The 18,438-nt window shown below is 42.7% G+C and overlaps 2 protein-coding genes across 2 annotated transcripts; one reads left to right on the forward strand and one right to left on the reverse strand.

The window, feature by feature from the left end:
* Positions 1–365: 365 nt before the first annotated feature.
* Positions 366–8,703, reverse strand: CTNS (cystinosin, lysosomal cystine transporter). Its single transcript, XM_059829317.1, has 11 exons — positions 8,672–8,703; positions 8,120–8,193; positions 6,943–7,021; positions 5,639–5,723; positions 5,443–5,546; positions 4,308–4,439; positions 3,445–3,544; positions 3,230–3,349; positions 1,928–2,098; positions 1,597–1,714; positions 366–1,228 (listed from the first exon to the last, which is right to left on the reverse strand). Exons 2-11 carry the CDS (start codon positions 8,181–8,183, stop codon positions 1,098–1,100), a joined length of 1,104 nt encoding a protein of 367 aa, XP_059685300.1. The 5' UTR covers positions 8,184–8,193; positions 8,672–8,703; the 3' UTR covers positions 366–1,097.
* Positions 8,704–9,256: 553 nt separating this feature from the next.
* On the forward strand, positions 9,257–18,017 carry SHPK (sedoheptulokinase). Its single transcript, XM_009816415.2, has 7 exons — positions 9,257–9,430; positions 10,690–10,831; positions 13,615–13,798; positions 15,006–15,158; positions 16,258–16,433; positions 16,543–16,743; positions 17,623–18,017. Exons 1-7 carry the CDS (start codon positions 9,257–9,259, stop codon positions 18,015–18,017), a joined length of 1,425 nt encoding a protein of 474 aa, XP_009814717.1.
* The last annotated feature ends 421 nt before the right edge of the window (positions 18,018–18,438 follow it).

The raw sequence follows: 18,438 nt of genomic DNA on the forward strand, positions 1-18,438 counted from the left end.
CTTGAAGTGGACTGTGGACTACATCAACACAACACAGCCTGAGGTTAGTAAGGTCTCATTTCACTGGGGGGTATTTGCACTGTTAGCTGTCAAACCTCACCTGGTCTCTAGCAGGGGGAGAAGGGGTTCTAGTTTTCCTTAGGCTGACGCTCAGTAAGGCAGAGTAGCTTTTGAGCATTCAAGTACAAATGCATGGATTCCCTTCTAGTTCTTTTAAAGGGTATAATGCTTACCTTCAAGTAATTCAAGATCTTGATCTCTACCTAGAACATAACACATGTAGTTAGAAAGTTGCCTGGGAACAAAAACATGTTTAATCATGGGGCTGTTAATCAACACAATCCACTTAGAAATAATCTCTTTAATAAATCTTTAATCTTTACCATCCACCATTTAGTATTCAAGGCATGTCAGTAGAACTGAGCAAAATGAAGTTAGTGCACTAGAAGTATTCAGGTAAATTTGAGTACTTGTCTTAGCACCTTTGAAAGAGCTTTCAGTGAAATAAGAATATAGTTTCTGCTGCTTCTCAGTATTTTTTTAATAAAGAGTTCAGGTTCTAATAGTTTTCTATTTGCTACCAACCTCATTCTTTTATATACCACTACAGCTGTTAAACAGCCAACCTGAGTGGTGTTCTACTGTGATCTGTCTGTGAGGAGTCAGCAGCAGCACTTACATCCACACACAGTGTTCAGTCATTACATTAAAATACTAAGTGGTTGCTTAGACATGATCTCAGATTTTTGGAAGCCGTAACTCTGCTCTTTGTGCTTCACTTCCACTCAGAAAGACAGCACTCTGGTCTTTATCTCTCCTGTTGTTAATGGAAAGAGCCATATGTTGCTTGGACAGCTCATGCTAAACTGTCTTCGCAGCTTCAACAGGCATGAGTCTTCCATTTGCAAGTGGTGGCTAGATAGCTTGCTGTCCTTTAAGGCATCTGGCAATCAGCACTTGGCAAGGCAACAGCTTGTTTTCCATACCAGAGAGGATCAAAGTATAAACAGAGATCAGAACTGGCAGCAGGCATCTTGAAAGCCCTCAGCCAGGGTAGGGGCAAGTTCAATTTAAAGTTTTTGTCTTCACAAGTGATGTTATTCACAAGGTTCATACCCCCATCTCCTATAAAGGCAGTAGTGCTGGACCATAAAAATAATATCAAAGATGATAGAGAAGACACCCAGGCCAAACTTTGTTGGATCTCCAAAGATTAACTTCCACTGATCTGTCAAACAAAAAATTAGAAAGTTAATCTTAACTCCTCAAGTTTAGTCTTGTCTCAAGACTACAAGGTCACGCCATACATAGAAGTTCATGTTCATTACTTGAACTTCTTAGGCACGCCTTAAGACTGACTGTAGTGTACAGCTTATGCAAAGGTAATTAATAACTGCTCTTACGGTTTCTTCAGAATAGCTGTTTAATTTTCTATCTTGAAGGAACATGAATAGATTCTTTATTCTTAGTATACAGCTATCCATACTATAGCACAAACATCATTCCCCCAGGATAACCTATGGGTTTCTATCTGCTTTGTAGCAGGATTCTCCCACCCCATTAAGAAAGGCTCCACCACCACAGTTCCAGCCTTACCATTGTTGTATGACTGCAAAAACATCTGGAGAAGGCTGAAGCTTCCACCAGTGAAATCTAGTAATACATTTCCAATACTCCATCCCTCAGTACTCTTCCGACGGAAATTCATGTATGCCTGAGAGTGTAACAAGAAGTCAGTCAGCATGTCACATGCAAGCATTTCCGAGATTAACATTTAAGAAGCCTTCTGTGTAACTATACTGGTTTTATCACTAAAAGACTTAATAAATAGTCATTGCTGGTTTAGTCTAGTCAGTCTTTCAAGAGCATACACTACAGACTTAGGGTGACAGGGATGTAGTATAAAAGCAGAAAAGTTCAGATTTACCTGTGGAAAATATTTTATCAGTGTGACTGCTAACTTAATGTAAGAGAAGCAGAATAAGAACTGTAGCCATGTCATTTCCTCAGCTGCAGCAAGAAACAGTGTTGTAAACGTGAAGATCCATGCAAGTGCCAGTAGTCCAACAACAACTTTGGATACTTTCTGACCTGCTCTCTGAAACAGAAATGCAGATGCACTTAGACTGACATAGGTCACACATCCCCAGACACACTGTAAGATATAGGATATGCTCAGGACTATGCAAGGTTACAGTCCAAACCTGCTGTTGTACCGGTCAGGCTCATACCACAAGGGAATTTTAAGATTAAATGAGTGCTACAGCAACCAGCTGTAGGTTTGCAAGACCTGATGAGCAATAGTTAACATCAATCATTGGGAACACTGTTGTCCATGAGCAAGTGGGAAACAATATTGTGGCAGTATTCTTGAGTAGTTACGATGCCGATTATCAGTGCCACATCTGTAACAGTCTCCTGAGTTCAGCCTGATGATATCAAGAGTTCCTATATATGCAAAAGGCTGCTAATGCCATTATGGTAAAAGATTCATGGTTGCCTTCTAATTCTTCAGTAGAAAAGACTATTGCACCTAGCAGTGGTGACAGAGGGGCTGTTACAGTTTGAGGTTTAGCATCACCAAAGGAAGCACCCCAAGACAAACAGTTACCATCTAAAGAAAATTGACTGTTCAGATCAGGGGCTTTTTACAATGGGAATTAAATAAAGAACGACCTGACTATAACAATCAATCAATGGGAATTAAATAAAGAACCACCTTATTATAACAATGTCTCACCTGCAAAGGGTGGGAATTATAAAAGGGCCTTTGCAGCTGTTTTAGGAAAAAAGAAATTGAAAGAAGGTGAAAGTTTGAATGGCAGGGAATCCCTAAGGACCTGTCCTAGCTTTAAGAATGCTCCAAGTAGTGAGGAAACAGTGAAGCACATACCAGCGTTTGTACTGTGTAGAGCTGTAATCTATGGGCTGGCTAGAGATCTGTTTGGGAACTTTATGGACTTGGCTGTTTACCTTAGTTATTTTGAGTCCCTAAGGAGTTACTTGTAAGCTCAGAACATCCATAAGGCTGAAGTAGCTAAGCTTACTGGAGTTGCTACTAGCTCAGGGAAGATCAAGGTAGCTGGATTGGGAAACCTGCCGTCTAGAAAGGCTAGTGAAAGTGGAATGAAGAGGACTTTGGAGCCCAAGAGGAGAGGGTGGTGAGTGGTGAGGTGTCCGGCAGAGGGAGCTGCCAGAGCCGACAGCCCAGCCCAGCACTGAGACTTACCTCGTAGATACAGCACTGAACTACGGTGAGGAGAGTTAGAGCTACCGCATGGAGACTGAAGAACACATCGTTGATAGCCACAGGGTTCACCCCACTGGGGTAACTGACTAAGAATTCCTCCTAAGTTTAAAAGAAACCAGAACCAGCCAAATGCCTTAACTCCCTTCTGTAGATACCCACCCCCCAGCAAGTATTAAAGAGATGATCACGCTTACCTTAATCAAGGGAATCCAGAAGAGTCCGACATTAAACACACTGTATGCTATAAAGCCAGTAAGGTTTAATGCTATAAAGTCAAAGCTTAGTCCAACAACACTAGAGAAAGGAAAAAAAAAATAGTATAAGAAATATGCATCAGAGCATTACAGGCAGTTCCAGGGACAACCTGACCCTAGAACATACTGATTTATAAGCAATTTTTTATGTAAGCCAAAGCTGCAGGCATTGTGACAACATGATGCTGCGAGTTCATCAGGAAGCAAGGTGAAATATCCCTCATATGCCAAGCACTGGTACTCACAACAGCTCTTACTGACAAGGTTGTGTCCCTCCTGGTTAACTTCACTCATCCATGAGCTCAGCTAGTCTGATAGAACTATTCCAGCCTGAACCCATAGAAGCCATAGCTCATCTTTGCCAAAAGACATGCTTTAGTTTTCATATATAATGTTTCTACTTACGGTCACTTAGTTTAGGGGAGCTGGCCTAATGATTACATTTGAAGGAGCTTTCTGATAAACAGCTCACAAAGTTAAGTAATCTTTGAAGTGTCACCACAATTGGCTTGGTCGGATGATTTACAACAAAGGGAATGGGGAAGTCTCCTCTATCACAAATTAGTATCGGATGCCAAACCTTAGGATTAGGTGTCTGTAGGATGCACTTAAGTTTCCTCTGACCTGCATGCATAAAAGCTCACTGAGGCTGCATTTATTCAGGCCCTATCTTTGCCTTGCTTTTTTTCCCCCCAGTCTTTCCATGCATAATTCACGATAACCAAGATGGATGTAACTGAAGCCAGGAACATGATTTGCAGAAGTGCATAAGTGACTTGCAAACACATCTTAAGTCTCTTTACCTTTTTCGTCGCCAGTTCTCAAAGAGTTGAGGATAAAAGGAGATAGACCAGGCAAGGAAATAGATCCAGCCAATCACCTCATCAGCATATCTCACTATGATGCTATGAATCACTTGAAATTGAATCCTAGGACTGATAGTTAACGCAAAGAGAATCAGTTAATTTGTCTGTTCACACTTTTTTCAGGAGATTTTGCCTTGTTCTGCTTTGAGAGAGAAAACAGAGTCCAGGTGTTATGACAAGACAATAAACATTCAGAGTTGGTTTCAGCTGAGTTGCTCCCCTTTTCTTTAGTGTCCTTGTTGTGTTTAGGACATCTCCCACTCCTACCCTCAACCTACCCTTTCCTTCTTGCCTCACTCCTTCCTTTCCATTCTTTTACCACAGAAATCTTCAAAAAGGTCACCTTGTGCCTATGGCTTCCACTCTCTTAGCACAAGGTCTGTTATGCAAGAGCAGAGTTTCACTTTTCACGCTCTGCCAGCAAAGCCTCATGATCATGCCTGTCCTGTTGAGCATTTTGTATGCTTACCTCTGCATTTGTTTTGAGTCTTAAAAGCAGAAGCAAAATGAGGAAGTAAAACAGGAGTATCCTGTTGCTCAGTAGCATATGGGCAACAAGCAAATACAATCCAGCTTTCTCCATCTTACTTGACTGTTTTCCTATTAGGGAGGACTGGCATCTGTGAAAAGAGGGCTCCCCTAACTAGAAAGCAAAACACCTATATCTCATGGTAGTGATGTGGGCGTGCAGCTACATCAGGCTATTAGCACTCCAGAACAAGTTCTGCACAGTAAGAATAGAATCCCACTGGACATTTACAACCAAATGCTTCCTGAATCAGAAAAGCTGACATGTAGTTTTGATACTTTTGGCAGGGGTTATTAAAACCAGACTAAGGAGCCATGAGAACTCACAGCCATCTAGTAATGAAATCTAAGATACCAAGACTATCACTCTGCTTCCATACCCTGTATTTATCTGAATACCTTGGGGATTGCTGGAGGGTCACCATGTCTTCTCAAGTACATACCACCCATGTTCCATTAACTATTTAACTATAAGGAGGGACTAGTTACCCCAAAGTTTAGGAAGCTGTAGGGTAGTAAGTGAAACTAAAAAACAGTTTCTCACCCAGTTAAGTTGGAATTAATGGTATAAAGATAAACTGTTACTTGTCCGACATCAACTGCTTTCACTTGGAAGTCTGCTTTAGTGTGACCTGCAGGCAATTGTACCTGCAAGGCAAAGTGGAGGGAAGAAAGAAAGGAGTTGCACCATACTAGTGGTAGGCTTTTGCATAAGGTCAGAAGTCTGTTCTGTCACTTACTTCATCAGGCAGTTCAACAATGGTGGTGTGTTTTGATGAGTGTGTAATATTAAGAGTTATCACCAGCGTCTCATTTAATGGAGCCCTGTGAAGGCAGAAAAAAAACAAGTTAGACTGGTGCACAAGTTCACAAAGATCACTTCAGGGCTGCAGGAGAGTATCTGCTAAATCCTCACAGCTGTTGCAAACACAATGAACAGTCCATACACAACAGTACCTACTTAGTACTCAGAGGAACACCAGCACCAAAGTATGTTAGCATTGTACTATTTCTTTTATCTGAACTAGTGATGGGCACTAGACAGTTATATGGCCACATTTTACCTCCCTCTTCTCCACACAAGTGGCAGAGCAAAGTCATTGCCACCAGAATCCTATCATTGTACTTGTTAACCCTTTGCTGCTAAGGAGCAGCAGCAATAATGGACGTGTACTTGGGGTGATGAAGTGCAGAAATTATAGCAGTGCAGTAAGGCAAAAACAACACACCCTCAAATAGAAACCCTCCAAGTCACATAGTGCTGCACAGCTTTCCCACAGAACTCCACTGAGCATGTGACCAGGAGGTTTAATTGCACAGCAGTACTTAAAATATCATAAGGTTCAAATGCCTTGTCCATGAACAAGATTACAGTACCACATCTTTCTTTGCAAAAATAGAAGTTCTAGACTGTTGCAGCCATGTTTGGCTATTTTCCTCTTTATCACAATTCTTACATTTTCATCTGACTGTTCTCTTTACTCAAACTTTGAGATCCCAAAGGCGAGGGCTGCACTTTTTTAACAATCCTTTCCTGGGAAGAGGCTGACATACCAAAAACATGGGTAAACAATACACTGTGTTCAAAAATGAGACTAAGGTGCATCAGCCCCTGCTCTGGAGTAACTGCATTTCTTTGCTAGAAATGTCAAGTTCTGTTTGCTTGGTAAAGTGTTTTTGGTGAGCCTTCTAGGAAATGCAAGTTACTTGTAAGCATCGATTTTTAGAAATGGAGGAACTGTAAGTTCACTTATGGAAGACAGTTCAGTAAGCTAATACAGGGCAGACAGTATAAAACATCTTTTCCTGCTCAACTCCCCATACAAATGTCAGAGGCCAACCATACAAGGCTGTTTGTGAGACTGCTGCACTATCTTTGTCCAAGCAATGTAATAGTCTAGAATTGGCCAGTCACACCAATGAGATTCACTCTGTATAAACGATTAACTGAGTTTGCAGGAAAGTCTTAAGTATATAGCCAAGTCCTACCCACTTGGTCATCCCCCATTCCAGAGGGAAAGTAAAGATGCAATCATGATTTTACCTCAGAGAGATAGTGACGTTTGTTGAACTTCCACTTTCTAATGAAACAACTTCAGGGACAGACAATACAATAACTCCATCTGGGGGGAAGAAAAAAAAAAAAAGAAAAAATAACATAACCCCCCCCACAAATCTCAATGACTATGCATGATGAATAGCTCCTGCAGAAGAACTACCTACTTTCTTTTGTGATATAGACATTCTGTCCATTGGTACCTGCAGTGTCAGATTAATAAAATTAGTACACATGATAAACAGCAAAGGAAGTACAGCTTATTTCAAGGCAACTGAACAACTTAAAGTGAGAAGTAAATACCTGTCACTTGAACATGTTACAAGGAAGCAATTTAAATATTTGAAGTGCAACAAAAGTCCATGCCAAGAGAAGGCTATAGGATACTTCAAACCCACACTAATTGTTTCTTGATGTGATCCTAGTAACTTAGGAGTCATAAATGCCCAAAATTTAGTTTAAAATGGCTTCTTGAGTCACAAATTCAAACCAGGTACCCAGATGTTCAAGAGAATCTTGACACTTCAGGAATCACAAGCACCTTACTATAGTGCTCTGAAATATTGCTATTGAGGGGTACACTTTACAACAATCCAGCTATGTTGTACAACATCATGCTTCAAGAGAGGCCGAGATTCCAAGTGCCAATACAACTGATATCAAAACCACAAGCTGGTCACATGTCAACAATTTTGACATTTGGAATCCAAGTCTATTTTATTCCCTGTGTGCTTAAAGGGGACACAAGACAAGAGGAAGAACAAAGAGCTATATAAAAACAAGACCAGAAACAGAGAGATAAACGGGTTGCCCTAGACACTTCTTCCTTGCTGCCATACGTTACACAGTGTTCTTAAGAAGGTATTTAAGTGCAGGAGAGCTCCCCAGTTCATCACCGACTGCACCACAGAGGGTATTTAACTTGCTTCTGCAGAGGCGAGTTCAAAGCACGAGGCGAGTGCTCCATCACAACAGTGCCTCAGCGCAGCACTGCCTGTGTATGAGCACACCAAGTCAAAGAGCAGACGGGAAGCACGGCACAGGTCTCCCCAGAGAGGCGTGATGGAGATACTGCCGAGCAGCCCTCTTCCACCTCTTGCCAGTTCAGACCCGGCCCCTGCCCAGGAGGCCCTGTGGGCCCAAGCTGGGGTGGCCAAACACTCACCGCCAGGCCTCAGCAGCACAAGCGAGAGGTACAGCAAGGCGGGGAGCAGGTATTGCATCCTCATGGTGGAAGAACTGCAGAACAAGCAGGGAGAGGGCTTTGCTCAGGACCCACACGTTTTGAGGGAGTACCACCCCCCCATCCCCTCAGCAGGCGGCTCCCTGCAAACAGCTCCCTCCCCAACACCATGGCCCCCGGCCCTGCCCGGCTGAGGGACCCTCAGCACCCCGAGAGGGCGCCGGCCTATCGCTCCCTCTGTCTGCCCGAACTCCCGCGCGGACATCGTCCCCTCATAGCTTATCCCGCTCCCGCCACACACAGCTACCGCCCCCTGCGGGATTCCACCCCCCCCCCCCCCCCGCAGGCAGGACTACAAATCTCAGCAGCCACCTCGCCTCCACCAGTCTCCCCACCCCTGGCAGCGCAGCGCGGTGCACGCTGGGACTTGTAGTCCCCGCCGTCCTCCCCTCAGGAGGCACGGTGAAGCAGGGCCATCCCACGGTTTAGGATGCGCTACTACTGAGGAAGCCGTGCTGAGGAGAGGGCGCCTACCTCCTTCCAGCGCCACAGCTCCGTCCCGCACAGTCCCGACTCTTCCCTTTTCAGCTTCTCACGTGAGGCGGCCGCCTATCAACTCCCCGCCCAGCGCGCGTGTTGCGCCGGTGCGGCTGCCCGCGGCTGCCATCTTGGGTGTGGCAGAGCGGGTTGGCTGCTGGGCTGCTGCTGGCGAGTGTGTGAGGAGGGGGAGCTGCGAGCCGAGGGAGGGCTGGTCGCTTTGGTTGTTTGGTGAAGTTTCGTTTAAAGCTGCGCAGGTCACCGGGGAGGGCTGGGGAAGGGGTGGTTTGTCACGCTCAAGATGGAGGGATAGTGGCCAGGCACTGCTGAGGGGAGACATCTTCAGCCAGAGGGCAAAGTCCAGGCCGCTCTGCCAGCCCAGCCTGCCCAGTCCCTGCGCGCTGCTGGAGTGGGAGGCCACACTGCTTGTGCCCTCGGCACCCTTGGCTCTTGGGACAGGTGCCCCCTCAGAGGCAGCAAGGAGCAGTGTGGGGCCTAGCATGGTGGCTCTGGATCCGGCCACCACATAGAGAGACCCGTGCGTGGTGGGGAAGGTGAAAGCAATCCCCTTTCCCCGTGGCCATGGACAGCGAGAACGCAGGCCGGCCTGCTCCTGTCTGCGTGCTGGGCATAGACCTGGGCACGACGTCGGTTAAGGCAGCCTTGTTGGTAGGGGCTGAGCGAGGGCAGGTGGTGGCAGAGAGCTGCTCCAGGGAGACGCAGGCACACACCAGTAGCCTGGAAGCTGGACCGCAGGTAAGGGGTGACACACAGCACTACTGGCAATTTCAGGATACCGTCCTTGCCTTGTAGCGGCCAGGTTGTTTTGCTACATTGTGCAGACTTCAGTGGCTTTCCTGGTTTGTTTTTGTGTCTAGATTGGCAGATGGTTGCTGCATGTGTCTGGACGGCTGAAAGTAGAATTAAAACGCTCTCTTTTTACTGTTCAAGAAAGTAAAGTACAGCTGCTTGATTTAAGAAAGACCCAGGTTTTGAAAAGTTGCATAAGACAGTCTAAAACTATTCTCCCATGAACCTTGTCTTTGATGCTACCAGTCAGGAAACAGCAACCACTTGCAAACTAGAAGGGTATTTTGCAGTTTAATGTGAGATGGAATCACAACTGGAAATTCCCCATGGAAATAACCAGGAACATGTACTTCTGTTAAAGATCTTTACATTCATTGTGTTGGTCAGGCTAAGAAAGGATGAACCAGAATCATAAAAAATATGTATCAACATTCCTCTGGCCTAGTATTGTAGTGAGTCCAGGGCCTAATTTCTGAGCAAAGATACCAAACAGGCCAACCCTCCTCTCTACAGTCATGTTTATGCAGCCAAAATTATGTATGCACAGATTAGTTCACATCTATATGTAGACTATATTTGAATATTTTTGCTTATAATCTTTATACTGGTCTGTCACAAAGTAATCTGAATCTTCAAAAGTGTGAAAGCTGGAATACAGCTTCTCTTGTGGCACGGTTTGGTCAATTTGCCGACTACATCAGTCTACTGGGTAGTTCTAGGAGGGGAGTATCCAGAAACGAAGTATCAGCACCATCAAAGTCAACAGTGAGTAGATACAGAGGAGCTTTAGGAAGGTGTAGGGCAGACTGCATGCCAGTCAGAACATGCAGGTAATCCTCTTTATGAGGAAAAAGAAGAGCAATATGTAAGATGAACTGATGAAAGCATGCAGTGAGTGTTAATGGATTTTTTAAAAAGGTATATTTGAGTATGGTGATTCAGGAAATGAAGAATTATTTGGCCTTCAGTTTAAAATGCTGTTATCTCTTTCTCAACTTGCTAGTATTGGTTTTTAGGTTTTGTGGTTTTGTGGGAGTTTTTTGCTTTTTTTTTTTCAATTTAGTAGTGAATGTTATTCACTACTATACATGCTATTAAGCTAAATGAATTCTGTTCTTCACTTCTGACTAGAGTAGCCTTGTTTAATAAATACAGTGAGTGAATCCTAATGGTTTCATGCTCAGAATAATGCTTTATGATTACAGGGAATGGAGCAGAATGTCCAGAGAATAATAAGAGCATTGAACGAATGCCTTGCTGCTCTACCTCAGCAGCAGCTTCAAAGAGTCAGTCACATTGGCATTTCAGGACAAATGCACGGGATTGTATTTTGGAAAAAAGATAAAGGTAAAGTTAATTCTTTGGCATTCCTGTTCAGAGTATTAAGATGCAGGAAATAAATTTTTAACACTGAAGTGATCTGTAGGAAACTGTTGCTTGTTCGCTTTGGTCTTCTGTAAAACAGAATTAACAGAAGATCTTCGTCTGTGGGAATTTTGCTTTAATCCCAGTAATTTCACCTACTGACTATAGTTGACCATGTTGTTTACACAGATTAGTTAAAGGATTTAGTGTTATGAGACCCTTGCAGAGTCAGCACCGTTATTAATATGAAGGAGGAATAATGTATTTGTGGCTTGCTGATTGTTTGTCCATCATATGCTATCTGCTGCCAGTTGAAAGAAGTTCTGAATCATGTGAATGACTTTTTTTTTGTGGGGAATGTTATTCACCTGTATTCAGCTGTTGCCCAGTATCTCAATACCTTCTAATGATTCTACAGTAGCAGTATTAGCAGTTTTGTGTATGCCTTGAAAAATAAGCTATGCTTAATCTTCATGTTAGAATGTGCATAGCAGTAGCTATCCAACAGTGAATATCACTATGATATTTTGAAATGCTGTTTGAAAGTATGGTAGGAGAAAAACTGAAGTTCAGTAAATGATGTTTTTAGTCCTTCCCCCCCCCCAGCCCCCCAAAGTCAAGGCGGGTTTTTTCCTAGTGAGTCATAGACTGTCATGTTAGATTTATCTTGCTGCTTATTCTTCTGTTAGTAGGAGCTGAAAAAGGATTATGGTCATGATTCTGAATACTCAGCTGCTTATAGAATGAAGGGCTAAGACCTCAGAAACAAAATCAACCACAGTGAGGTAGTCACATGAGGCTTGATTGTACAAATATTCAAATAATCTTTGTGACAGTGAGGATGTTTGAAAAATTCAGGCCTTGGATTGCCAGCCCTGCAAGATAGGGATGGATTATCTTCTTGGCTAATGTCCTATAAACCTACTGAAGTCTAAGGCTTTCAGAATGTGGTTCCATGTCTTCTTTCTCTTTACCTTATGATGTGCACATCTGAACAATTATACAAGCCTTATAATAATAGGAGTTATGCAGATTAAGCAAAGATTTATTGTAAACCACAGAATAGATTTCCCCAAAGAGCTGGTTACTGCCTGTCAAAAGTTGTCAGGATCTTAATTGCTTTAAGAGACACTATGCTATTCATTATTGGCTGTAATTTTACATTAAATACTAAAATGATTAGAAAGAAAGAAAACCAAAGGCTGATGGACCAAAGGAGCTGTTGCTTGCTTTCCAGCTGTCCCAAGGGCTGCATAACAAAGCCTCATGGGTTCATGGTAGACATAGATTCTTATGTCATATTGGTTAATATTTTATTTCCTAAAGCCACATGCCACTTTTGTTTCATTTCTATCAAGTGAAAGAGGGTGTTTGCTCTCACTTGTTTTGAGTAGACTAAGTGAATCTGTGCACTTTGGGACACAAATTACATTTTTAATAGCATCCTTTAGGGGTAGATTTATGGTTAATAATATTTCTTAGAATCCATTAGAAAAGCAAACCAATTGGAAGTTCAGTTCAAACAGACTTGATAGAAAAGGGAATTAAGGGAACAAGAAGTAGTATGTGTTTGCTTTGCATGTTTCACAGAGTACTTCCCAGCTTTCACGGTTGTTTTTTACTGTGTAAGTGTAACTTCAAATCCCTATATCCAGCCCAAGAATGACAATTCTAGCTGTATTTGTGCTAGTCAGATCAGCAGCTGGGTCTCTTCTCTGACCTGTAGGACAAGTGGCACTGCACAGCTTGAAACTCTGCTCCCATCCCCAGCCAAAACCCAAAAGGTTGCCTCAGTTACAAAGCCAGCTGGAGACAGTGTGTATCCCCACGTTGTGGCCCAGCATCGCCTGGGAGAGCAGTAGTTGTCAGAGGCCGAAGCTGTGCCGTGGAGTGTGCTAGCAAACATCACATGCCAGTGCTTGAGCTCAGCTTCTGCTGCTCTGACGGGACCGTATGCTGCCTTTGCAGGACTGCTTGTGGTGAGCGTGTCAGGGCAGGAAGTAGCACACTGGACGGTAGCAGTAGTAGATGCAGCTGAGAAGGCTCTGAGCAGCTCTGAGAAGTTGCCGTAATTTAGCTGAGGCCTTCACATGAAAGAACGTGAAGGTTTCGGCAAAGGTGTAGTGTTTTCTGTTGAAAAGGAACATGCTGGACTAGTAAAACTGAAAACTGAATTAAACCCTACTCTGCCTTTGGTGAAGCTTTGTTACGTAGTACAGGGGAGTGATACTCTTTAGTACTTTGCAGTTCATTGCTTAATACATATAGAGCCAGGTTTCTTGTTGCTTTGGCTCAAAAGGTGATGAAACTACGTGCTATCCATCATAGGCAGTTTGTTGCTAATACAGCATTCTTTAGGTCATGGTGTGGCAGATCCCAGTTAAGGTTTATATGTGAGAGTTGTCATATCAGCTCATTACCTCCCATAGCAGAACTGTGATTTATTTTTGTGGGTCACCTGTTATTTAAGTTGTATCATTAATACCTCAAGGTGCGAGTTGCTTGTTCCTTTAGGCACTAGGAGTGCTTATAGAGAAGGAAGGTCTTGGATACCATTCTCTGTTTCAGCAAAGGATGACTGGCATTATGACGTTATCTAGGGCTGAAAACTATGACTAATTAATTTGATTACAATCACTACTGGCTCTGTTTCTGCTCTTTTTCCGATATATTTGACAAATTATCAGGCATATCCAGAAATGAAGCATGCCAGGCAGACTACGCTGCAGGGAATCACTGGACTTCTCGGGTACTGTGTGTTTCAGGTTGCAAGTGGACAGAGTGTGGTACAGGCCCTACCTTTGAGCCGGAGGAGGTCAGTCATCTGATTACTTGGCAAGATGGCCGCTGCAGTCCCACCTTCCTCTCTTCTCTTCCTCTGCCACAGTCACATATCAGCTTGGCTACGGGATTTGGATGTGCCACAGTCTACTGGTATTTAAAGAAGAGGTATATCAAGCCGCTTCACTGGCAGTTTCTCATTTTGAATTTATGTGATAATTAGTATTCCTGTAGCATGTTAATACCACTACAGGCTGAGGGGCTATGTTTTTTTGTAATCAATATATTCGTTACGTAGTCAAAGAATATTTAAAATGGCAGTATTCAATATAAATTATATGCAACTGAGCACACAAGAGTCTCTGACCTCATAAAAATACTACAGGTCTCTTTAATAAAAAGAAAAGCTTTTGACCATATAGTAACAGAAGCCTTAAAGTATCATAGAATAATTCTAGTCCATCCTACCACTCAGAGGAGCTCTGCTAATGCAGTTTGAAGACTATAATTTTGCCTTGTGCAGATTGTGAAAAGTACAAACATGCCTAAAACAGTAACAGAGTTGCTTTGTCTAGTTGCTGCCAGATGCTAAAACAAATAGTCCCTAAATTAATTTCAGTTCCTTCCTTCCTTAGACACTGAGATCCTTATGAGGTGTTATGAATACTATGCTTTGTTGTGGCATGTTTGCAGAGGATATAATTTTTTGGTTATGACTTGGCATCAGCAAGATTTGCTCTTCAGTTTCGCCTGCTGTATGCTATGTTTCTCAAAGAGCCAATGTCTTCCTCTGCAATGAGTTCAGGTTCAATAAATGGGGAAAAACTTACTAGATCTTGGTTTCTTCCAGTGTGTGTCCAGCAAATATATGGAGCACAGCATGATCTTGCTTTAGAGCTGTATAACTCATGAGTCCAGCTGCTTTGTTTTGTTCCTGTTTTGTTTCACCATTTGGTACATTTCCATTCATGTAATTTGTGGATCCTACAGCAACTGCAGGAATTTACCTATTTTTCTCAAGTGCTCCAGGGTCAACAAAGTGATGTGATGATTTTTTTTTTTTTTGTGCAAACAATTACTATCTTCTTGGTAACTTTTGCAATGGTGTGCTTTTGAACCTAGACAACTCATTCCTTAAAGCTCTCCATTATTGATCGGGAGATAAGTATTCCTGCTGTGGTAACAGCTTGGAAAACAAATTCCATTTAAAAAACCAAACCAAACCAACAAAATGCAGGTTAATCACTGAGACGGCTGTTTAATTTTTAGATGGGACCACACGTCTGAAGTTCCCTGTAGCAATGAAAGTAATCTTGCTCCCACTGCCTTAAAGCATCCCTCATTGTTTTTGTTTTTAAAATGTTTTGTTTAAAAGTCCAGATTTTCTGAAGTCTTATGACGCAGCTGGCACTATCCATGACTACGTGGTTGCCATGTTGTGTGACCTGAAGAAGCCACTCATGTCCGTCCAGAATGCTGCCAGCTGGGGATATTTTAATTCCAGAAACAAAAGCTGGAATACTGACATGTAAGTGTTACGGTCATTCAGTGGGTTTTGTGCATTGCTTGTGTCGGGCAGTGTGAACACCTCTTTGGGCCCTAAGTATGAACGTGCTACAGACAAAAAGTGATTGAAAGTTACTCCTAATCGATTGTGGTGTGGCCTGTATTGAGAGTTTGCTCTGGTTTGTAAGGTATATATGTTTAAATTATAGAAAATCTGGCACAGTATTTTTAGAAATACCTAAGATGGCAGAGCCGAGAGACTCGTCAGTGAGGCCTTGTATACCAAACTGTTCTCTCTGTGGTGGGATGGGATGGACAAGTGCATGCTGCAGCCAAGGTGTTACCTCTGTGATGGTAAAAGACGGTTATTCTCTAGTTCTTTCAGCGGAGCTCCTTTGTAACTACTAAGACTTACTGGTGATAATACCTAAGAGTTATTAGGCTACAGGAAGTCTTCTAGGGAATTAGTTTGTTTATTTGTTTACTTATTTATTTTAATGATTTGCTTTTTCAGGGCTGAGTGCTAAGGCCTTATATATTTCAGGGCTTAGGTTAGGCCAGGACTCCAAGGTGAAAATACCTGCTCATGAAGGTATGAAAGAGTGACAGAAACTTGCGTTTGGCCTACTGAACTTTTACTAATCTGGTGTTGTTGCTGTAGCAATGTACTGTATCTTGCAGTTGATTGTGTAAGGAGTTTGTTTGACTTAACTCTTTGTGATTTCGTTTTGACCCACTAACTGCATGACAGCTTGAAGTTCTTTGACGCTTAGAAGTTGCATTTTTTTGCTGGTTTTGTATTGTCCCTTTACCCTGGAACTGCTTGTCCGTATGACATCAGAGGTTAAACTTGCTGAACATGTACTGCTGTGTAATCTCAGGTAATCAGATTGCATATCCAGGAAAGCTATTTATTCTTCCAGACTATTCTAGTTTATACAGCCCGTTGAACTGGAATGCTGCCCCTGTCCAAGACAAAGCTTTCTAAATAGGTGAAAGCATCCATAAATCCAGCAGCCACAAATGTATGACCAGGTTCATCTGTGACTTCAAAGACATCTGTGTAGTCATGCTGCACGTTCCCATACTGCTTTCCTGCAATAATATTGTTCTGATTGTAGATTGAAAAAATCCGGCTTTCCTGTTCACTTGCTTCCAGAGGTGGGAGACCCTGGCAGTATTGCAGGCAGGACAATCTGTGCATGGCATGGAATACCCAAAGGAGCAAAAGTGGGAATTGCTCTGGGAGATTTCCAGTGCTCTGTTTATTCCTGTCTGTCTGAGAGGACTGATGCAGGTATGATCTTTTTTGGTGTCTTAACTTGGTTTTCTCATTGTCTTCCTTCAGGGTAGCCTAGTAAAACACTGATTTTTTTTGTTTTGTTTTTTTTCCTTTTGTGTTCTAGTTCTTAATATCAGTACCTCTGCTCAGCTGACTGTCTCAATGCCCCCGGGTTTCCAGCCTCCAGAGACACCAGATCCTTCCTCAGCTGTTACTTATTTTCCCTACTTCAATGGTGACTACTTGGCAGTGGCAGCATCACTTAACGGAGGCAATGTGCTAGCAACATTTGTGGACATGGTGGCACAGTGGACGCAAGAGCTAGGTAAGCTATTTCAAGGATAGTTAAAGCTTAAAATTGAGGTTGATCAGCAAGTTAAAAGGAAGCTAAGGCAAAGGAACAAGCCTAGAGCTGTTTTGTCACGCCGTATAAGGAACAAGGATGTAATTCTTGGGTCATGCCTGCTACATCTCTGGAATTTCCTGCTGAAGCTTATGAACATGATGGGACGGTCATGCTTGGACTCCACATTCACAATGCCTCTAGGTTTTGGGTTTTCTTTGTTTCAAGAACACAAGAAAATTATTTTTTGCAAGTTGTTTTTCAAAAGGAAGGGTCAGCAGATTTGAGGACAGCCTCTAATTTTGCATGACTGCAGTCCAAAAGAGTCCCTTGATTATATCAGTTGCCTTTTGCTGCGTATTTTGCATCACTCTAATGGATTTTAAGACTCAAACTCATGTAATATCTTGTAAGTGCTTTAAACATGGTCTTTACAGGTTTTTTTTTATAATCTCTTGGGTTTTGCAATACAGAAATAAGCTCTGAAATTCTTCTTTCAGTGAGTACTTGAAGTGAACTCTGCATTCACATGCAATCCAGCCACTGAAGCTGAAGTCTGCCATTAGTGCCTTTAAAGATGTTTGTTGGTGTAACTTAGCACAGTATTAGCAAAGAGGAATAGCTGTATTATCAGAAAAGGCAGTTTCTGTAATCAGAAAAATATTTCTAGTATCACAGGTACTAGATACAATTCGGTTGGAGAACTGTGTTTCATAATCCTGGAAAAACAATCACCTTTGGGACAGGGAAAAAGAAACATAGTATTTTGCTGAACAGGTGGATCAGTGTCCATTTTGAGTCTCTGCATGTAAGATACATTATACCCCTTCAGAGTAGTAACAAGATATTTCCCATCTGCAGGACTTCAGGTTCAGGACTCTGCCATCTATACAAAGATAATCAAAGCAGCCTTGGCCCAAAATGACAGCAAACTCTCGGTCCACCCAACCATATTTGGAGAGAGACACATTCCCGAGCAGTTGGCGTCCGTGACCAATATTGCTGTCTCCGACCTCTCCCTGGGTCACATAACCAGAGCTCTGTGTCGTGGCATCATTGAAAACCTCTGTTCCATGTTACCTGTGCAGCGCCTGATGGAGACGGGAGTGAGGAGGATTCTGGGGAGCGGGAGTGCCCTTGCCAGGAATGAGGTGCTGAGGCAGGAAGTGGAAAGGATTTTTCCGTTCCCTGTGGTTTATGGGAAGGATGTTGATGCTGCTGTGGGGGCTGCCATGGCAATGTTCCACAGAAAATAAAGTAATTGTTTGGAATGGCCTGAGATGCAGCAGCTTTTTTTTTTTCCTGGCTGTACAGTGTTTCCTTTCACTTCACTTTTTCTGGAGTTGTATTCAACATGCCATGTCACTCATTACAGTGGGGAAAAAAACAACTTGCATTTAATGTCTGCTTCTGCATCTTGGTGTACACATTTCATTGCTCTGTCATTCCCATTTGTGAAATGAGAAGTAATTATCACATTAAATTTGACTGAGTGACTAGGAAAGATCCATTAACTTTCTGCATAAAACGATACTTCATGTGAGGCTCTTTTTCCTGGTAGGAAATATGTTTAGAAGAACTAGGAGAGATAAGTAGCTGTCTGTAACTTATTCTGATGCTTTCATTAGAGACTGCTTGTCCTTAAGCTGTCTCACAATATACATACATATAGGCAGC

Source organism: Gavia stellata, chromosome 25, assembly GCF_030936135.1.
Source record: "Gavia stellata isolate bGavSte3 chromosome 25, bGavSte3.hap2, whole genome shotgun sequence".
NCBI lineage: Eukaryota > Metazoa > Chordata > Aves > Gaviiformes > Gaviidae > Gavia > Gavia stellata.